This window comes from Xyrauchen texanus, chromosome 34, assembly GCF_025860055.1.
Source record: "Xyrauchen texanus isolate HMW12.3.18 chromosome 34, RBS_HiC_50CHRs, whole genome shotgun sequence".
NCBI classification, from domain to species: domain Eukaryota; kingdom Metazoa; phylum Chordata; class Actinopteri; order Cypriniformes; family Catostomidae; genus Xyrauchen; species Xyrauchen texanus.
In genome coordinates this window covers 7,422,266-7,440,213 of record NC_068309.1, presented here as the reverse complement: position 1 = coordinate 7,440,213, position 17,948 = coordinate 7,422,266, and the positions used below count along the sequence as shown (strand labels likewise).

At 39.6% G+C, this 17,948-nt stretch overlaps 1 protein-coding gene across 1 annotated transcript; it reads right to left on the bottom strand.

Moving 5' to 3' along the window:
• Positions 1–4,722: 4,722 nt before the first annotated feature.
• Positions 4,723–11,765, bottom strand: LOC127627646 (corticotropin-releasing factor-binding protein-like). The gene is made up of 7 exons (XM_052104113.1): positions 11,496–11,765; positions 10,744–10,837; positions 9,489–9,646; positions 7,510–7,720; positions 6,681–6,823; positions 6,394–6,511; positions 4,723–4,975 (listed from the first exon to the last, which is right to left on the bottom strand). Exons 1-7 carry the CDS (start codon positions 11,580–11,582, stop codon positions 4,821–4,823), a joined length of 966 nt encoding a protein of 321 aa, XP_051960073.1. The 5' UTR covers positions 11,583–11,765; the 3' UTR covers positions 4,723–4,820.
• Positions 11,766–17,948: the final 6,183 nt, after the last annotated feature.

Below are 17,948 nucleotides of genomic sequence, written 5' to 3'. Positions count from 1 at the left end.
CTAATGGTGAGGGTCCCCTATGTGAGTTTCCCCAGTCTCACTGTCACGATTCCCTTGTTGTCTGCCCTGGGTTTCACTTGTCATTGATAAATGTACTATACTTCCCAGAATCCACCTGCCATCACCACTGCCATTTTGTTCATTGTTCTCACCTGTGTCTAATTCAGTCATCACTCCCTGGTTATTTAAGCCCTGCTTTTTGTTCACTCCTTCTCGTTCGTTGAATGTTGTCAAGCCTGATCTGTGTTTCCCTGCCTGAGTTCTTAGTTTATGTTTGTTTCCCCATCGAGGGTTTTTCCTTTGTGTTTGTTTTGTGTTTGTTTAATAAATAAAGAAGCCTGCATTTAGATCCTCTCTCCTCGCTGCCTCATTCCTAATAGAACGAACGACCAACTATGGATCTAGCAGGGTTCCTCATGGAGCTGACACAGGCGGACTTGACTGTCCGGGAGTTCTCCTACTTTTTCACCAACGTGGCCAGTTGCACCGGCTGGGATGACCACACTCTGAAGGTGGCGTACCGGTTCGGTGTTCCCAAACAACGGTGGTGGGAACTCCCGGAGACCGGAGACTGCACCTGGCGGGAGTACGTGGGACTCATCTTGGAGGAGTTCGCTGCCGGGGAACCACCTCTCCAGATCCCAGCTCCCGCCTCTGGGCTTTCCTCTCCAGCCACGGTGAGTGAGCCAACCCCCACGCCTGCCGTGGTCAACGAACCAGCGCTGCTAACTTCATCCGCCCGGAGGAGGAGGAGAAGAAAGGCCTCTGCTCTCCAGCCTCCACTAACCACGGCCAACCAGCCAATGCCTGCAGCCCCGAAGGTCAGTGAGCCAGCGCCTGTAGCCTCCGATGTCAGTGAGCCAGCGCCTGTAGCCTCCGATGTCAGTGAGCCAGCGCCTGTAGCCTCCGATGTCAGTGAGCCAGCGCCTGTAGCCTCCGATGTCAGTGAGCCAGCGCCTGTAGCCTCCGATGTCAGTGAGCCAGCGCCTGTAGCCTCCGATGTCCCTGAGCCAGCGCCTATAGCCTTGACCGTCCAAGAGCCAGTACCCAGGGCTCTGCCTCCCGAGCCTCCCAGGGCTCCGCCTCTCAAGTCTCCCGAGCCTCCCAGGGCTCCGCCTCTCAAGTCTCCCGAGCCTCCCAGGGCTCCGCCTCCCGAGCTTCCCAGAGCTCCGCCTCCCAAGCTTCCCAGAGCTCCGCCTCCCGAGCTTTCCAGGGCTCCGCCTCTCAAGCCTCTCGAGCCTTCCAGGGCTCCGCCTCAGCCTCTCGAGCCTCTCGAGCCTTCCAGGGCTCCGCCTCTCAAGCCTCTCGAGCCTTCCAGGGCTCCGCCTCTCGAGCCTTCCAGGGCTCCGCCTCTCGAGCCTTCCAGGGCTCCGCCTCTCAAGCCTCCCGAGCCTTCTACGGCTTCTTGACGGGTGGCCAGCTCCCAGGCCTCCTGACCCTGTTCTTGCCCGGTGGCCAGCTCCCAGACCACCTGACCCTGTTCCCATCCTGTGGCCTCCTCCCAGGTTCCCCAAAGCTGTCCTTGCCCTGTGGCCAGCTCCCAGGCCTCCTGAACCTATCCTTGCCTGGTGGCCAGCTCCCAGACAACCTGAAACTGTCCTTACCCTTTGTGCCCCCTTGGACTTCCTGTCTGCCCCCTGTGCCTCCTTGGACTGCCTGTCTGCTCCCTGTGCCTCCTTGGACTGCCTGTCTGCCCTTTGTGCCCCTTGGACTGCCTGTTTTCCCCTTGTACTCCCTTGGTCTGTCTGTTTGCCCCTTGTGCTCCTCTGGTCTGTCTGTTTGCACCCCCCAACGCCCCCACTCCTTGGACGATTTTTTTTCATTTATTTTTTTTTCTCTGAGGAGCGTCTGGAAGCCGCTCCTTTGAGGGGGGGCTATGTCACCATTCCCTTGTTGTCTGCCCTGGGTTTCACTTGTCATTGTTAAATGTACTACACTTCCCAGAATCCACCTGCCATCACCACTGCCATTTTGTTCATTGTTCTCACCTGTGTCTAATTCAGTCATCACTCCCTGGTTATTTAAGCCCTGCTTTTTGTTCACTCCTTGTCGTTCGTTGAATGTTGTCAAGCCTGATCTGTGTTTCCCTGCCTGAGTTCTTAGTTTATGTTTGTTTCCCCATCGAGGGTTTTTCCTTTGTGTTTGTTTTGTGTTTGTTTAATAAATAAAGAAGCCTGCATTTAGATCCTCTCTCCTCGCTGCCTCATTCCTAACACTCACTAGCTGCTGCCTATTTGTCAGAAAGCTGGTGACAGCTTGGGGTGGGCACAGAGAGCTGGGTCAGTTTTGTGAGAGAAAATCAGGCATGATGGTATTGAAGGCTGAACTGAAGTCCACAAATAGGATCCTTGCATAAGTCCCAGGTCTGTTGAGGTGTTGCAGGATATAATGCAGTCCCATACTGACAGCATCATCCACAGGCCTGTTTGCTTCATAAGCAAACTGAAGGGGGTCCAACAGGAACAGGTTTGAAACAGATTTTCAAACCTGCAGTAAAACACATTCAGCTCAGCAGCCATTAGTTGACTCTCTACAGAGCGAGGGGGTGGTGTCTTGTACTTGGTGATGCTTTTCAGGCCTTTCCACACAGATGCAGGATCATTGGCTGAAAACATCTTCTTTTAGCCACTCTGATTTCCTTAGTAAGTGTGTTCCTGGTCTGGTTGAACAATATATTATCCCCACTTCTGAAAGCATCCTCTTTGACATGGCATAGCTGTCTGAGTTTTCCTTTAAACCACGGTTTATTGCTATTGAATGATAAAAATGACCTAGTAGGGATGCACATAGCCTTACAGAAACTGATATATGATGTCACAGTGTCTATGAGCTCGTCTGTGGCTACAGCCTCAATATATTTCTTTCTCTGGTGGAGCATGTGATCCTAAAGCTGCGTTGACGAAGCTTTACCAGCTCGCCAGCTCTCTTCCCTCGTGTGCATCATTTGGATCGCTTGTAGAGAACCACTGCACTTTCAACTAAGATGTCTAATAAAACATCAGAATAATCAAACTCCGGCAAAACATTATCAGGTATGTTCTGCTGAATATTCAGCAGTTCATCCCTGGTGAAACTGATTAGGAAAGAGTGACAAAAAACATGACAAACAAAACGCTAGAGAGCTTCACACCAAAGCAGCCATCTGCAGCGCCATCTTGAAAGATCAACATAAGCATAATTAAGTATTAAACTGCATGCAGTCTCATGGTAGACATCTTTTCTAAAAACTGTTTAGTAAAAACTTTAATTTTACAATGACAACATGACACAGAAACATTCACAATTGTGTTTAGTATAAATATTGGTATGGATTATTCAGTTGTTTCTTAACCATCCCTCCCATTCATGCCTAAATCTGCATCCAAGGATCTAAAGAATTACATTTTAAGAAATATACTGTTTGTGATCTTGCCATGTAGGGCTCAACTGAACTTTCAGAGGTTCAGATGTTATTCCAACATTTTGTTTTCCCATATGTCAGAATCTGATTGCATTTTTGTTTGCTTGGAGAACAGAGACAATCATAGGAACAAAATTGCTGCAAGTATCCTGTAGGGATTTGACATTTTACACTGCATTCATAAATCAGCATTGATATTTTCAAGCAACCTTTTTTTTAGCAGGTGATGGCTGCTGACATAAGGTAAAAATTGTATACAGTGAAATCATTTGACGCTGCCAAGTGAAATTTCCGCATTGAATTCACAATCACGGAATTACAATTCCAACATATGGATCTAGAATAAATATACTTTCTGAAAGGGGAAGTTTACCCCAAAATGATGCCAAGAATGCCTTATCCCATCTCAAAAAAGGATTTTATGATGTGTTTTTCAATTCAGTGCAACTAAATTTGACAGATTTGGTCTCCGTGAACGTCAGGGAGTTGAGAGAAAGGTTTGATACAGGTAAAATTACCCATGGTTTTACAATGGTACTATTGAAGTAACCATGTTTTTTTGGCAGAAGCCATAGTTTTAATGCAATTAACCATGGTCTTACTATTGTAATACGGTGTTAATATAGTAACCACATTTAATTTCTGGTTACTATTATTTTACTACAATATACCATGGTGATACTATGGTTACTGTTGTAAAGCTATGCCTTTTTTATGTAAGGAAAGGTTACTGTAGGGTCAGGTTTAGGGGTAGGGCTTGGAGTTGGGTGTTTGTGGGACTGTCAATAAACACAATAATCATACTGCAGTGATGCCACTATCCTGTATGTTTGTATTGAATTAGGGGTGTAAATAATATCTGCCACTATTTGCACCGGAGTTTTTGCAAATAGCCTCTGCCATTAAAAAATTACCAGAGTTTGCTTTGCACATGTTGACTGATTTTATTACAAAAATCTTTTGTACAGATAAATAAATAAAATAGTTACATTTCTTTTATATAATAGATTTTAATACTTGTGTAATATTCGTTACGTCTCAGATTCTACAGTCAGTGACAAATTTTACTTAAAAACATGCTGAACAAAACAGTGATGTGCACAAACACAAGTACATATTTTATTTAACACCAGCAGCCACAGATTGTACACGGTCATGATATTACAAAGAACTAAAAGGTCAAATGAAAAGATGAGCCAAAAATAAATAGTTTTGTATGGAAAATATACAATTAGTGCCCAAAGGCCTCTTAATATCAAACCCAAGTGAGTTTGGAATCAACCAATCTTCGTAATGAGAGCAAGGTGAGAGAGAGAGAGAGAGAGAGAGAGAGAGAGAGAGAGAGAGAGAGAGAGAGAGAGAGAGAGAGAGAGAGAGAGAGAGAGAGAGAGAGAGAGAGAGAGAGAGAGAGAGAGAGGTCTTATGCTTTTAAACAAATGTCTTCAACATTGTTTCCCTTCATTTGCTGAAGCTCTTGGTGGCCCAACAGCCGATATTGGAAGCTAACACGGTTTATGAACTTCCCGCTCGACACCATTCTGACCACAGTGTTATCACAACCAACCTTAATTTGAGCTGATAGGAAAAGAGATAAAATAAGACAGACAAATTAGAGAGACAGGTAACAACAGAGCGAGGTTATTATAGTTAACTGAAACTGAAACTAAATTCCAAAAAATTATAAAAAATAATGGAATTAAAACTAAAACTATTTTTTTCCAAAAAACTAAAACTAAATTGAAAATATCATGCATTGCTTCAAAACTAACTAAAACGAAATAGAAACTATCTTTAAATATTTTCAGTTTTTAAATCTTTGACTTGGTACTTGTTACAAAATCCTTTTTGTTTCTTTTAATGTCTCCATCTGTTGCGTTGCAAACATGCCATCCACTTGCCATGAGTTTTGTGTGTGTGTGCCCACATTCGTTTATGTGCTCAATGTTACAAGATAAATGGATTCGTTTTTTTAATCACATCATCTATTGCTGTTCAAAAAATAAAGGGATACATACACTCACTGACCATTTCATTAGATACACCTGTACACCTACTTATTCATGCAATTATCTAATTAGCCAATCATGTGGCAGCAGTGGAATGTATAAAATCATTCAGATACGAGTCAGGAGCTTCAATTAATATTGACATCAACCATCAGAATGGGGAAAATTTGATCTCAGTAATTTCATTTACATTTACATTTATGCATTTGGCAGATGCTTTTATCCAAAGCGACTTACAGTGCAATTATTACCGGGACAATCCCCCTGGAACAACCTGGAGTTAAGTGCCTTGCTCAAGGACACAATGGTTGTGGCTGTGGGGTTAGAACCAGCGACCATCTGATTAACAGCCCTGTGCTTTAGCCACTACGCCACCACCACTCCACTTAATTTCGACCATCTCATGATTGTTGGTGCCAGACGGGTTGGTTTGAGTATTTCTGTAACTGCTGATCTCCTGTATTTTCACTTAAGATTACAATGGTTTTGGGAAACGCAGCCCAAACTGGTTCGAGCTGACAGAAAGGCTACGGTAACTCAGATAAACACTCTGCACAATTGTAGTGAGCAGAATAGCGTCTCAGAATGCACAACACATTGAACCTTGAGGGGGATGTGCTACAACAGCAGAAGACCCTGTCAGGGGTCTCTCTCATATCAATTGATCTATACAGGCAGACGCTATCATAGTGTTCCTAATAAAGTGGTCGATGAGTGTCTCTCCACATTTGTAAGTCCTTTTTGGTTGTTTTTACCATGTTGGATGTCAGCCTAGCTATACACTATGTAGACCTATGTGTAATCTGGACTGGATAGGGAATAATTTAACTTAAAGAACATTACACAATGTTGTCCCCTGCAAAGTCATTTACTCATCTATGTTAACTGAAATAAAAATAAATGGATGGATGGATGGATGGACCTAAATATATACAGTAATGTAAACTAGTGTAACCAATGATGATTCATTGGTTGACTCATTCTTACCTGGTCCATTAAAGGGGTAGCAAAGATCTGCCATGGGGAACATCTTGGAAGTGTCCATGCCATTTCCTCCAAGAAGCTCAACAAAATCTCCAGTCGCTGCACAACCAGGTATGGATCTCTATACAGAACACACAATAGATGTCTCAAACTCGCATATCATGGCACAGAAATGATGCACTTCACCTTTGAACAATGAAATATCAAATGAAATATTTCTGAATAAAAGACTCTTTGAAGACTCTGATTAGTGTAAACGCTACATTTCTAGACCATGCACTCATGCTCACCTTGAGATCATTGTGTTGGCCAAGACTGAGCTCTCCAATTTGGATCTCCACTGGATAGATTATAGAGAAACTGCAGTTCCTGTGCTGCTGTGGAATTACCATGGTGAAACTGCCCTCTGGGGTCTGCGAGACAACATTGCAGGCTACAGAGAGAGAGAGAGAGAGAGAGAGAGAGAGAGACAGATGGTTAAAAAAGTTTGTTACATTGGGCTCTACATATGTTCTGACTCATATGTGGGTTCTACATGATACATATGCCATCCATGATGCATTAAGGGGATATTAGAGAAAATTATAGTGTCTTTCAGAAATGCATAATTGCCAACCCCGTCTCATAGACCCATGTTATTATACCTATATTTTTGCAAAATGATTTTTATGTTGATGCAGCAGTTTCCTGGTAAAAATGAACACTACAGGCACAACAACAATGACTTTTTTTCAATCCCACACAAATCACAATTAAAATGGCAGATTATCAGTTCATAAACACTTACTTTTCGCCCTGTTCCTCACACGATGCTATTTTATGAAATCAAAAACATACCATCGTTAAGGTTTAAGGTTTAGGGTAGGGCGGTAGGTAGGTAGGTTTTGTTGATTTAAAACTCGATGGAACATTAACCTTTCAAAACCTCATCTGTTTTGGAAAAAACTGAACTTGCTTTTAGCACAACACAGTGGAAAAGTTTTACATCGGAACTGCCAAGATACGTGTAATGAATCACCGAATGTAATTTTGCGAAAATGTCAACACAGTCACGTAATTTAAATAAAATTCCCCATGAAATAAACTCATTTTTTCACACTGGTTTCCAGTAGCACTTACGGAATGGGTTGATGAGTTTGCGGAATGTTATTGTGAAGCTGCTCCCTGATTGGTGGAGTCTGAAGAACAGCATGGCGACATTCTGAGAAGACTGTACGATTGTCCGAGCCCCTCCAGTCTCACAATAATCAGAATAACGCTCGTATAGAGGAAGAGGATGGTCCTGCGAGCTCGGAAACTTTTCCCCCTTCATCACCCATCCATCAAACACCTTAAAGACAGAAATGTAACTCAATGAAACTAAACTTTTAAAAATGTATATTATGCACAATCTTGGCTTGTGCATGCTGAGATATTTTTAAAGGTAAAGTTTGTCATTTCTGCACCACTAATGTCACCATATGGAATTGCAAAATAAATAAATAAATAAAACCGGTTTCCCGAACAGTCCCTTATTGAATTTGAATTTGAATTTTTGAATTGAATTTGAATTTGAATTTATTTCAGGATAACCCCTTGAGATGTAACATCTCATTTTCAAGGGGGTCCTGCACCAATCTATACAGACACAAAGGTTAACCACACAGTACAAAAAAGACACAAACACAAACATATATACAAAACAATAACCCGCTCACCTACCCTTGCCCCAAATCAAATATAGCACAAATTTTTAAGTATTATGACAAATAATCGGCCGAATGCATTAAACAACCAATGCGTCATTTATCAATATGCCTTATAACAAAATGTAACATGCAAGATAACATCACATCTCACATAGAAATGTCAAAGAAAATCAAGATAATTTTACAAGAAAAATCATAATTATATAGCCTACATACTACTATATGTTTTCTACATAAATCATTTAATACCATTGTGTTCCTAATTACAAGAACATGTAGTTTTAAGAAAAGAAAAAAGTGACGATTTAAATAAACCAAATGTAGAAATAGACCTCAAAAAAAGAGGAAGGTTATTCCAGTCATGAGGGGCTTTATATTGAAATGCTCTCCTACCAGCTACAGAAAGTAACCTTGGAACCGTAAAAAATGTTGGGCATTATTGGTCAAACATCCATTAGTCAAACATATAGTCCCACCCCAAACTCACACCATTAGTTGAGCCAGTGTTGCAGGATGCTCAAACAAACAGAACAATATTTTAATAGCGTACATATGGTTTACTTATAGATTTCTCTGCATATAATTTAGTTCTGGTTTATTGTGTAGATCTCAGATTAGCTCTGTCGGTTCAACTCAACTCATTTTAGTTCCGGTCAGGTCAGGTTGAGTGTACTTTAATTCCCTTCAGTGCAAACCTGCTCTAATTGTTTTAGTCCATTTGAGCTGCACATCAGTTTTGTTTCATTGCTAATAAATTGGATTTCTGCTCATTTAATTTACGTTTCATTGAACAGGAATGAATTCAGGTTAACTTGATTAATTTTAACAGTATACCATGTGATTTTATTCCTCGGTCCTATTAAACCACATTGACATAAATCTTGCAAAGTCTGTAAACCGAAAACAGAACTGGTCTGCCTGAACTCATGACAGAATTAGTGGTCTGTAATCACTTTAACCGTCTCAGTGCTGTCATCATAGTACTGTTTTGTTTAACTTGATTTTTCATTCAGTTTTGCCGCATTGTGTATGAGCGATTACTGTTGTTGTAGTGTCTGCATCAGGCTTAAAATGACGTCATGTCGTGATCTTTTGGTGCCCTGACTTAACCTGGCTTAGTGTACAACACACACACACACACGCACATGCACAAACAGCTACACAGATACAGACAAACACATAAATAACCACATGTGCATCCAAACATAAACATAATGTCTGTGTAATCCTGTTGAAGGACTTTTTGTAATAATAATAATAATAATAATAAAAAGCTTTCACACATATTGTTATTGCAGGTTGAGTAGTGTTATTGACACACTAAATGTGAATAAACCTGCCTACCTCACTGAAAAAGACCAAGAGGTTTGATTATATCTATGTGTGTGTGTGTGTGTGTGATCATTTCACCTTTATAAAATCTCCTCCTCTGCAGTCGATGTTGACAGAATCATACTCGATACTAATAATGTCACTGGGCTCGCCGATAAAAAAGACACCGCAGTTTAGCTGTGGACGCTCTGCTGTAAATGTGAATTGACCCTCTACAGCCACCATGTCCATACATCCTGCAAGATAGAGATGAAGATTAAGCAAAATTCAAAGAAAACAAAAGGTGGGGGAAAAAAATTGTTTTAGTGCCAAATTTTACACTTCAGAGAATATATCTTGAATTAAGTTGAATAAAGTGTTTTTCTTGTTTTAAACGTAAACATGTTTATATATATAAAATTGCCAATGAGGTATAGAAAACTTAATTCAAGATATAGTCTGTATAGATATACACATCTTATTAACTTAAAAATGTTCTCCTCTAGTAAATTCATCTTGTTCTAGGGAATTTTCGATATTTTTTACTGGAAAACAAGACCAAAAATGTTTCTTTTTTGTAGTGTACACAGTAAAATGTTGTTACTACTGACTTGTCTGTACGCATGGAGTACTGTTACCTTAAAAATGACCTTTGTTTGTGTAACCTTATTTATTTTAGGTTGATTCAGTCATATATAAATAATTTTCTTTTCTTGAATTAAACCAGTTCATTTAGATGTTACCACATGAAGTGCATAATGACATGTTTAGCTTAACTGACAAAACATTATTACATTATTATGAACTAACATTAAAATGCAATGAATAACCATTCTTTAAATACTAGCAAATAAAAGTTTCCAAATCAAGTCAAAACATATTGCGCAACCATATCAATTAAACAGTTAACAAATATGGGTTATTTATTAAAGTAACATCAATGGTAACATTTTACAATAAGGTTCCATTAGTTAATGCACAAGGTATCATGAACTAACCATGAACAATATACTTTTTACAGCATTCATTAATCTTTGTTAATGTTAGTTAATAAAAATACAATTGTTCATTGTTAGTTCATAGTGCATTAACTAACGTTAACAAATACAACTTTTGATTTTAAAAACGGATTACTATATGTTGAAACTAGCATTAACCAAGAATAATAAATGCTGTAAAAGTATTGTTTATTGTTAGTATACGTTAACTAATATTGTTAACTAAAGTTAACTAATGGAACCTTATTGTAAAGTGTTAAATCTTTAATCCAGTTTTATATGGCATAAGTGAAGTTGTGGCATATGAAATCCCAATGTTTGAGAGATGGTTGTAATTTGGCTCTCTTGTCACTTACTGAGTGCTCTGCGGTACACAAACTCCTCTGGTAACTCTCTCTTCAGTTCAGAGCTCAGCAGAGATAATAATCCTTCCGGGCTGATCTCGTTATCCTGAAAAAAGAAGGATAAACAAGAATGACTTACAATGCTCAGATTAGAAAAGAAAAAAAAGCGTAATAAACTTGATTGTGTTTGTTTTTAGAATTCATATTAATTATGATTTCAGTTACAGTCCTTGTTAAAAGTCACGATTTTAGGATTCAGCGACTACAATTTTGGATTTTAGGAGTTCTTGGATACAAAAGAGTCTTATCGTGTTTTTCCCATCTATAATTTTCTTGAGTTGAGGCAGTTTGGCTCTTGGAGATTATTGGTTTACTCCGTTCTTTAATGCACAAACACAGATTTTATGCTACAAAATTGAAAATGTAATCAATGTTTTTGTTCAATTTAAAGAGGTTCTTCTTTATATAAAGCTACTAAACTATTTTGGTTCTAATTGGAACCTTTATTTTAAGAGTGTGAGTGCAACATAAAACGTATTATATAATATGAAAATGTTATATTAGGATAATTGTTATATTCCGTATACTGTAAAAAAGTGTGTCTGTATACCTGAATTGAATGCTAAATGCCAAAACATTAATAAACATGCACACATACGCACTTATACACCTCACAATTAAGGATATACACAAAGAAACAGCTAGAAGCATTACATACAAATGCACGTTTGTCTATGTAAAGTGTGTCGGTGTAAATATCTCACCTGTACGTCCAGAAAGCGCGCGTGTCCCCGGAGAGCCGTGACGCTCAACAGGAGGAAACACAACTGCGCGCGCAAAGTCCCCGACATCTCCGTTCCGTGTGTCCGCGTGAATTTGAGTAATAAGAGGAAAATATCGAGAGCGCACACCTCGACTGCTCTTTTATACCCCCTCACATCGATAGAGGAGGGGGGCTGCCTGTATAGATCAATTGATATGAGAGAGAAACTTACGTGGTTGTGACGAAAGCTGGAGAAAGAGAGAGAGAGAGAAATCGCGCGCGAAAGAGAGAGAGAGCGAGAGAGGATAGCCGGGGCATGACAGATGCCTTACGGCTTTAAACTCCCGATAAGACCCCGGTGCGCATTCAAGACAACCTACACACACCCATGAGAATTACATTTGTCTTTATCTGTAGTGAAAATTAACACTCCTTTTAATCAGCTGAGGAAAAAAGAGAATTTCACTGAAGCGGGAGCCGGAGGTGGGTGAAGAAAAGTAGGAAGTAGAATAACTGGAGGCAGTGAGGTATTATCGTATTCTTTAAAGGAATAGTTCAACTTAAAATTATAATTCAGTCATTATACTTTCATGTTGTTTCAAACAAGTTTTGATTTCCTTTCTTCCAGAGTGCAACACAAAGGCACACACGCTTTTTCACATAAACAACCAAAGTGGATGGTGATTTGCACTATCAACCTCCGAAAGGACAAGAAAACAACATAGAAGTAGTCAGTACAACTCAGGCACTATATTCCAAGCCTTATTTTCCAGGATCTACAATGTAGCTTTGAGCGAGGAACAGATTGAAATTAAAGTCATTTTCCTCTAAAAATCTTGTCCTTCATCATAGCTCTCTAATCTCGTTTTTGCTTTCCCATTTTCAAATTGACCGCCTCAAGGGGCGTTCACACTACACTTCATTCAAACCATTTTCAAATTGACCGCCTCAAGGGGCGTTCACACTACACTTCATTCAAACGCATCCGTGGGAGAATGGAAACTCAACTCATTTGAAGAAATTACAACGCTGCGTACCAAAGTTCAAGTTTGGAGAACTATGTACGGCAAATCTCAAGTAGGTGTAGCTGCAGGTCAGAGACGTATAAATGGGGTACTCTAAAAGGGGTTTCTGCCAACTCCAAAGGGGACGTCACTTCTACTCATGGTTAAGGTTAGGGAAAGGGTTAGGTTTTTGTGCTCTCTATATCTTCAGTGGCGATTTGGAGCTCACGCCCCTTTTTGGAGCAATGCCTGCAGCTATACCCTTCTTGTGAATCTGGATAATGAGAGGACGTGTGACCAATAGAAGAGCGAAACGTCACACACTGAGCTCTTGTCTTGTTTCATTTCAAAGGATACAAATATTAAAGCTGCATGTGATGGTATTCTAACATTTTGAATATGGAAGTGTTATTTACTAAAACCAGAAGCCCTTCAGCGTGACATCATGTCCGTTGCAATGGCAGAATTTTTTTGTATGTTTAAAGCCTAGTGTAACCGCCCCTTCAAGAAGTGTCATGGCATGTTTAATGTCAAACACCAACTGGGGCACGTTCAGCCCTGAAAAACTTAGCAAAATGTTTATTTAAAACTTTGGTTCCTAATTATGGTGATCCAACATTTGCCTCGCATTGCAGGATCACAAGGCAAACATTTCTTCTAATGTCTTCAATTGTTGCATACACCAAGCTGCAGTGGACACATTTGTAAAGGACTTTAGTTGGATCCATTGTGCGCACTTCCTTTTTAATATGGTGAGGTTTATATACACATCGCTGCTGATTGAGTAACACCTCTGACACACCCACCAAATTAGAGAAAATGTACCTCAAAGCCTGTTGCACACCGTTTCGAGGTAGCATGTCGTTAAACTCAGAAACTTTAGCAAAACGGTGCACACCATTTTGAGATTGAATGTGCCCCTGGTTCTTCGGTGTTGCAATTCACATTGAAACCAGTGGCTTTTGTCGTCAAACCTGGTTTCAGAACGCATTTTGAATCACAACATTTGAATATGTGCAATGCCAATTTGATTTTAAATCTAGGCAACATTTTGAATGGAAAACAATTTAAATTTCAGTCTGCTCATCAAAGTTATGGTTTGGCTTTAGAAGTCTTTGAATATAGCACACAAATTATAAGATTATTATGGTGCTTTTTGGTCATTTCTGACAGCCTGAGATCACTGAATATGTTGTTATTAGGAAAAGAGCCGATAGTTTACCCAAAAATGAAAATTCTCTCATCATTTACTCACCCTCATGCCGTCCCAGATGTGCATTACTTTTGTTTCTTTAGCAGAACACACTTGAAGATTTGAAGGTCCTTAAAATGCAACTGGATGGTGATCAAACATTCGAAGCTCCAAAAATCACAGACAGTCAGCATAAACATCATCCATACCACTCCAGTGGTTAAATCAATGTCTTATAAAGCAAAAATGATTGCTTCTGGTGAGAAAACATCAATATTTAAGTACTTTTTAACTATAAATCATTACTTCCTGTCAGAAGCAGTATGCTCATTTACATGAGGGTGAGGTTCCTGCAGTCTTTGATGTGACGTATTGGCATGATATGGGTGTAATCTCACATTTTTCTCTCAGTTGAGACATCCAGGATGAGCACACAAATGCCCCAATATGAGTAAACAAACAGATACAAATACAGATCTAAACCAAAACTAACAAAGCTGTACAGCATTCCTCCTACTCAGCAGGGCTGGACTGGGAAGAGAAATCGGCCCAGGATTTAACATAGCAAGTGGTTCGCTGTCCTTTTCTGCATATCGCGGCGCTGTTTTGTGGTTCTTTCTGCATAACGCGGATGCTCGTTTTAGCTTAACACAGCACATTCGGCCCTATGGCCAGTCCACCCCTGATTGGCTCCAAAGTGCGTCGGCCCCCAGGAAAATGCCCGGTATGCCAGATTACCAGTCCAGCCCTGCAATCAGCGCAGCGCAGTCACACGTGTGTCTGTTCTCGCATGAACATGCTAACGCAATTACATCACGCACATACTGCTGCTAACCGCTAACTGCTAACTATAATAACTTACATATTGATCTTTTTCACAGCAAAAGCGATCGTTTCATTTAGATGACATTCATTTAACTACTGGAGTCATATTAATTACATTTATGCTGACTGTCTGTTCTTTTTGGAGCTTCAAAGGTTGTATCACCATCCACTTGTATTTTAAGGACCAAATGTGTTCTGCTGAAGAAAGAAAGTCATAAACACCTGGGATGGCATGAGGGGGAGTAGGTTGAACTAATTCTTTAAACATTCATTAGAACATCTTTCGTGTTCTGCAGAAGAAAGAAAATCATGGGTTTTGACTGACATGAGGGTTAGTAAATGATGATGGAATTTTAATTTCAGTGTAAACTAACCCTTTAACATTTATTAATTTTAATTGAATGAGACATTTGAACTTTTCACTTGCTTATTAATATTACTGTCCACTAATTGTCCTAGACTGGTGTTATTTTCTTAAACCTAACTGTTTGTCAGGTATGCTGAATAGCAGAGTTTAACCTAAGTAAAACAGATTGTTGAAACTCCAGTTAAACCTAATTGCTCTCAGCTTAAAGGTCTTTGTTAAAGGTCTGTGTGTGTGTGTGTGTGGTAGTGGTCGTTTGTTCATCCTTTTGGGTTACAAATGTCCTTGCATCAACTAAAACGACTCTGAAATCAACCCTTTCACTCAAACCACTTGTCATATAGAGACCTTCTCATGATCCAATCAGTTCCTGATATATAATAACAAGTATACTGCACTTTTTTTTTTTACCAAATATCGTGTTTCACTCCGTGTCACATTTTGGAAGTCAAATGTGTTGCAAAAATATTCACACTAACTTTAAGAAAGTCAAATGGGTTTGGAAAGACATGAGGGTGAATAAGAAATGTCAGAATTAAAATGTTTGTGTTAAATTTCCCTTTAAGCAGCTGCTCTACGTAAAATGACCCTTAAATCACATTTGCTGGCTTTCATTCATTTATATTAAATCGTTTTTGCCTTTTTTTAATATGAATCTAACCTCTTCCTGCATTCTTCCTCTCTTTCGGTTTTCCCACTCTCCATACCTGATGCATACTTTCATCTCCAGGGAATGGCAGACACCCATAAAATGCCCTGTTCTGGCATTTGAAACCCATCTCTTGTGCAGGTGTCTGGTTCTATCTGTCTGGAGTCTTACCTGCCCGGGGTGAGCTGAAAGGTCAGCTGTCTGTCTCACACTTACTCTCTTGTATCAACAGGGGACATTTGCCTCTTCTGAACTTTGGGGTCAGTATACCCTTTTGATTTGTAGCAGAATATGAATGAATATATTCAGAATGGCATACTAGTACCATACTATTTATGCAGTATGCCATACTAGAAATGAACAGATAGCTTTAGGATTTTGCAAAGTTAAAAAAAATAAAATAAAAACATGATTAAATATTTAAGACTGCACTTTTACAGTAGGTCACTAAAAAAAGTCAAATGTAAGCTAAGCAAATTTGTGACTATTTTGTGACGATGCAAGCAGTGAGGTGCAGGAGTTATGTGGACATACGCTATAACCCTTAAAGGTGGCTCAGCATGTCAAAAGCCTTTAAATGTGCTGCTTTATGAGCTTCAAAGTCTGAAGTCTAACTGGAGTCAGACAAACTGTCACCTGAAAGTGTTGAGCCACAACAGCCTGAAAGTAAAAATGCAGAAGAAAGACGTAAAGATCTCTTCTGTGTGTTAAATTAAGGTAATGCAAGCAAGCCATCAGGTTTGCATGCACTGGAAATGATTGCCTTCTTCCAGTGGCTTCTTAGCTTTTTCTTTTATCCCTCTCCCATCAACGTTCCTGCAATCTCCCAGCCAATCACAGGAGAACAGTGATTATCAGTGGGAGGAGCTCCTGAAGATGGACCTGCCATTGCAAGGAAACAGAGGAGGGTCAAAACACACCTGGAAAGAAAGAGAGAGAGAGAGAGAGAGAGAGAGAGAGAGAGAGAGAGAGCAACAACAACAAAAAAAACCACATCTATGAGGTAAATATTGAACAAAGCTCTTAAATACCAGTAAGATCTGGTAAGCTGGAAAGGAAAGGGATGCATTTTTGTTTAATATAACATTTGTACTGGTTTATTATTAGTGAAGAAGGAAGGTAAAAAGTTTTTTTAGGATAATAAGTATCTTTGTTTTGAATCTAGTCACTTCATTGTTTAGTTACGTATGTTACAACACATGCATAATCTTGTGCAGTCAATGCCAGCGCAAGTACATGTTGTTATTAAAGCAAAAGGTGGATATAGCAAACGGTAAGAAATACTGAAATTCATGTACATTTTTCAATTCAACTTTTCGCTCAAATTGATGTTGATAATACAGTTTATAATAGAAAATTGTGTTGAATTACAACTTTCAATGTATGGAAAAAAGTATCGTCAACATTTCTCATTTTCTGTATCACAGAAGATAGTCATACGGGGATTGGAAAGACATGAGTGTGAGTAAAAAATGACATTAAAGGGAAAACAGTATCTACTCATGTGTCACGCCCATGCATGTATGTGAACGTTTCATCATTGAACTCTGAACCTGAACAACTCCTGAAAACCCTATATATTGAGCCAAGTGTTTGTTGTTGTAACAGTATTTTACGGCTTATTATACAGCATGTGATGTGTTTGTTTTTTTGAATGTGACCCAAATTTGCAACTGATCTCGGCTAACTGTGCGACATCCCCCCTGCTTCGTTTATTTCATGCCTGCATCCATGCAGTGGAGTACAGCGGGAGAGAAGAAAGTATGACGCACTTTGGCAGATAGGAGGCCACTGTTATAGTGCTAATCTTCCATTTCTCTGAGAATATAAATCACACACACACAAATTGAACATGCTTCAAGGAAAAGACACACTAACTTGTCCAAATAGGAACATATTTCCATCGGCCCCCTGAACGGCATGCACAGATAGAAATGTTGAAATTGGTGCAGTATTAGTGAACGCAGGAAGTCTGCTCTGCGGGGAGCTGTTTGAGTGTATCTTTTGCCTTTTTGTGATGTAAAAATGACATAATGAGATCTCATAATTGTTCAATACTCTATTGACCGAATCTACGACATGGTGTCGATTGCCACAGAAAATAATTTAAACTCGTCCCTCAATCTTTAACAACATACACATTGTGTTGTGCACTTACAATGGGTGTCTACGGGCAAGGCATTCTGGAGGGTTTATAAAGAAAAGTGAAGAAGGTATCCATACAAAAACATGTTTTTTTAACGAAAAGGTTGTCTAAATAGTCCTTTTAATAGTGTGACTACTTTTCTAGATGTATTAACTTCTGGTTATGCATTATAAATGGAATAATTTGTGGAGCTTGGTCTATGTAAACAATACTTTCATGATAGTTATGTCATGTAACGTTTTGATATTCTTTCGCATAGTATGAAAATTACTAG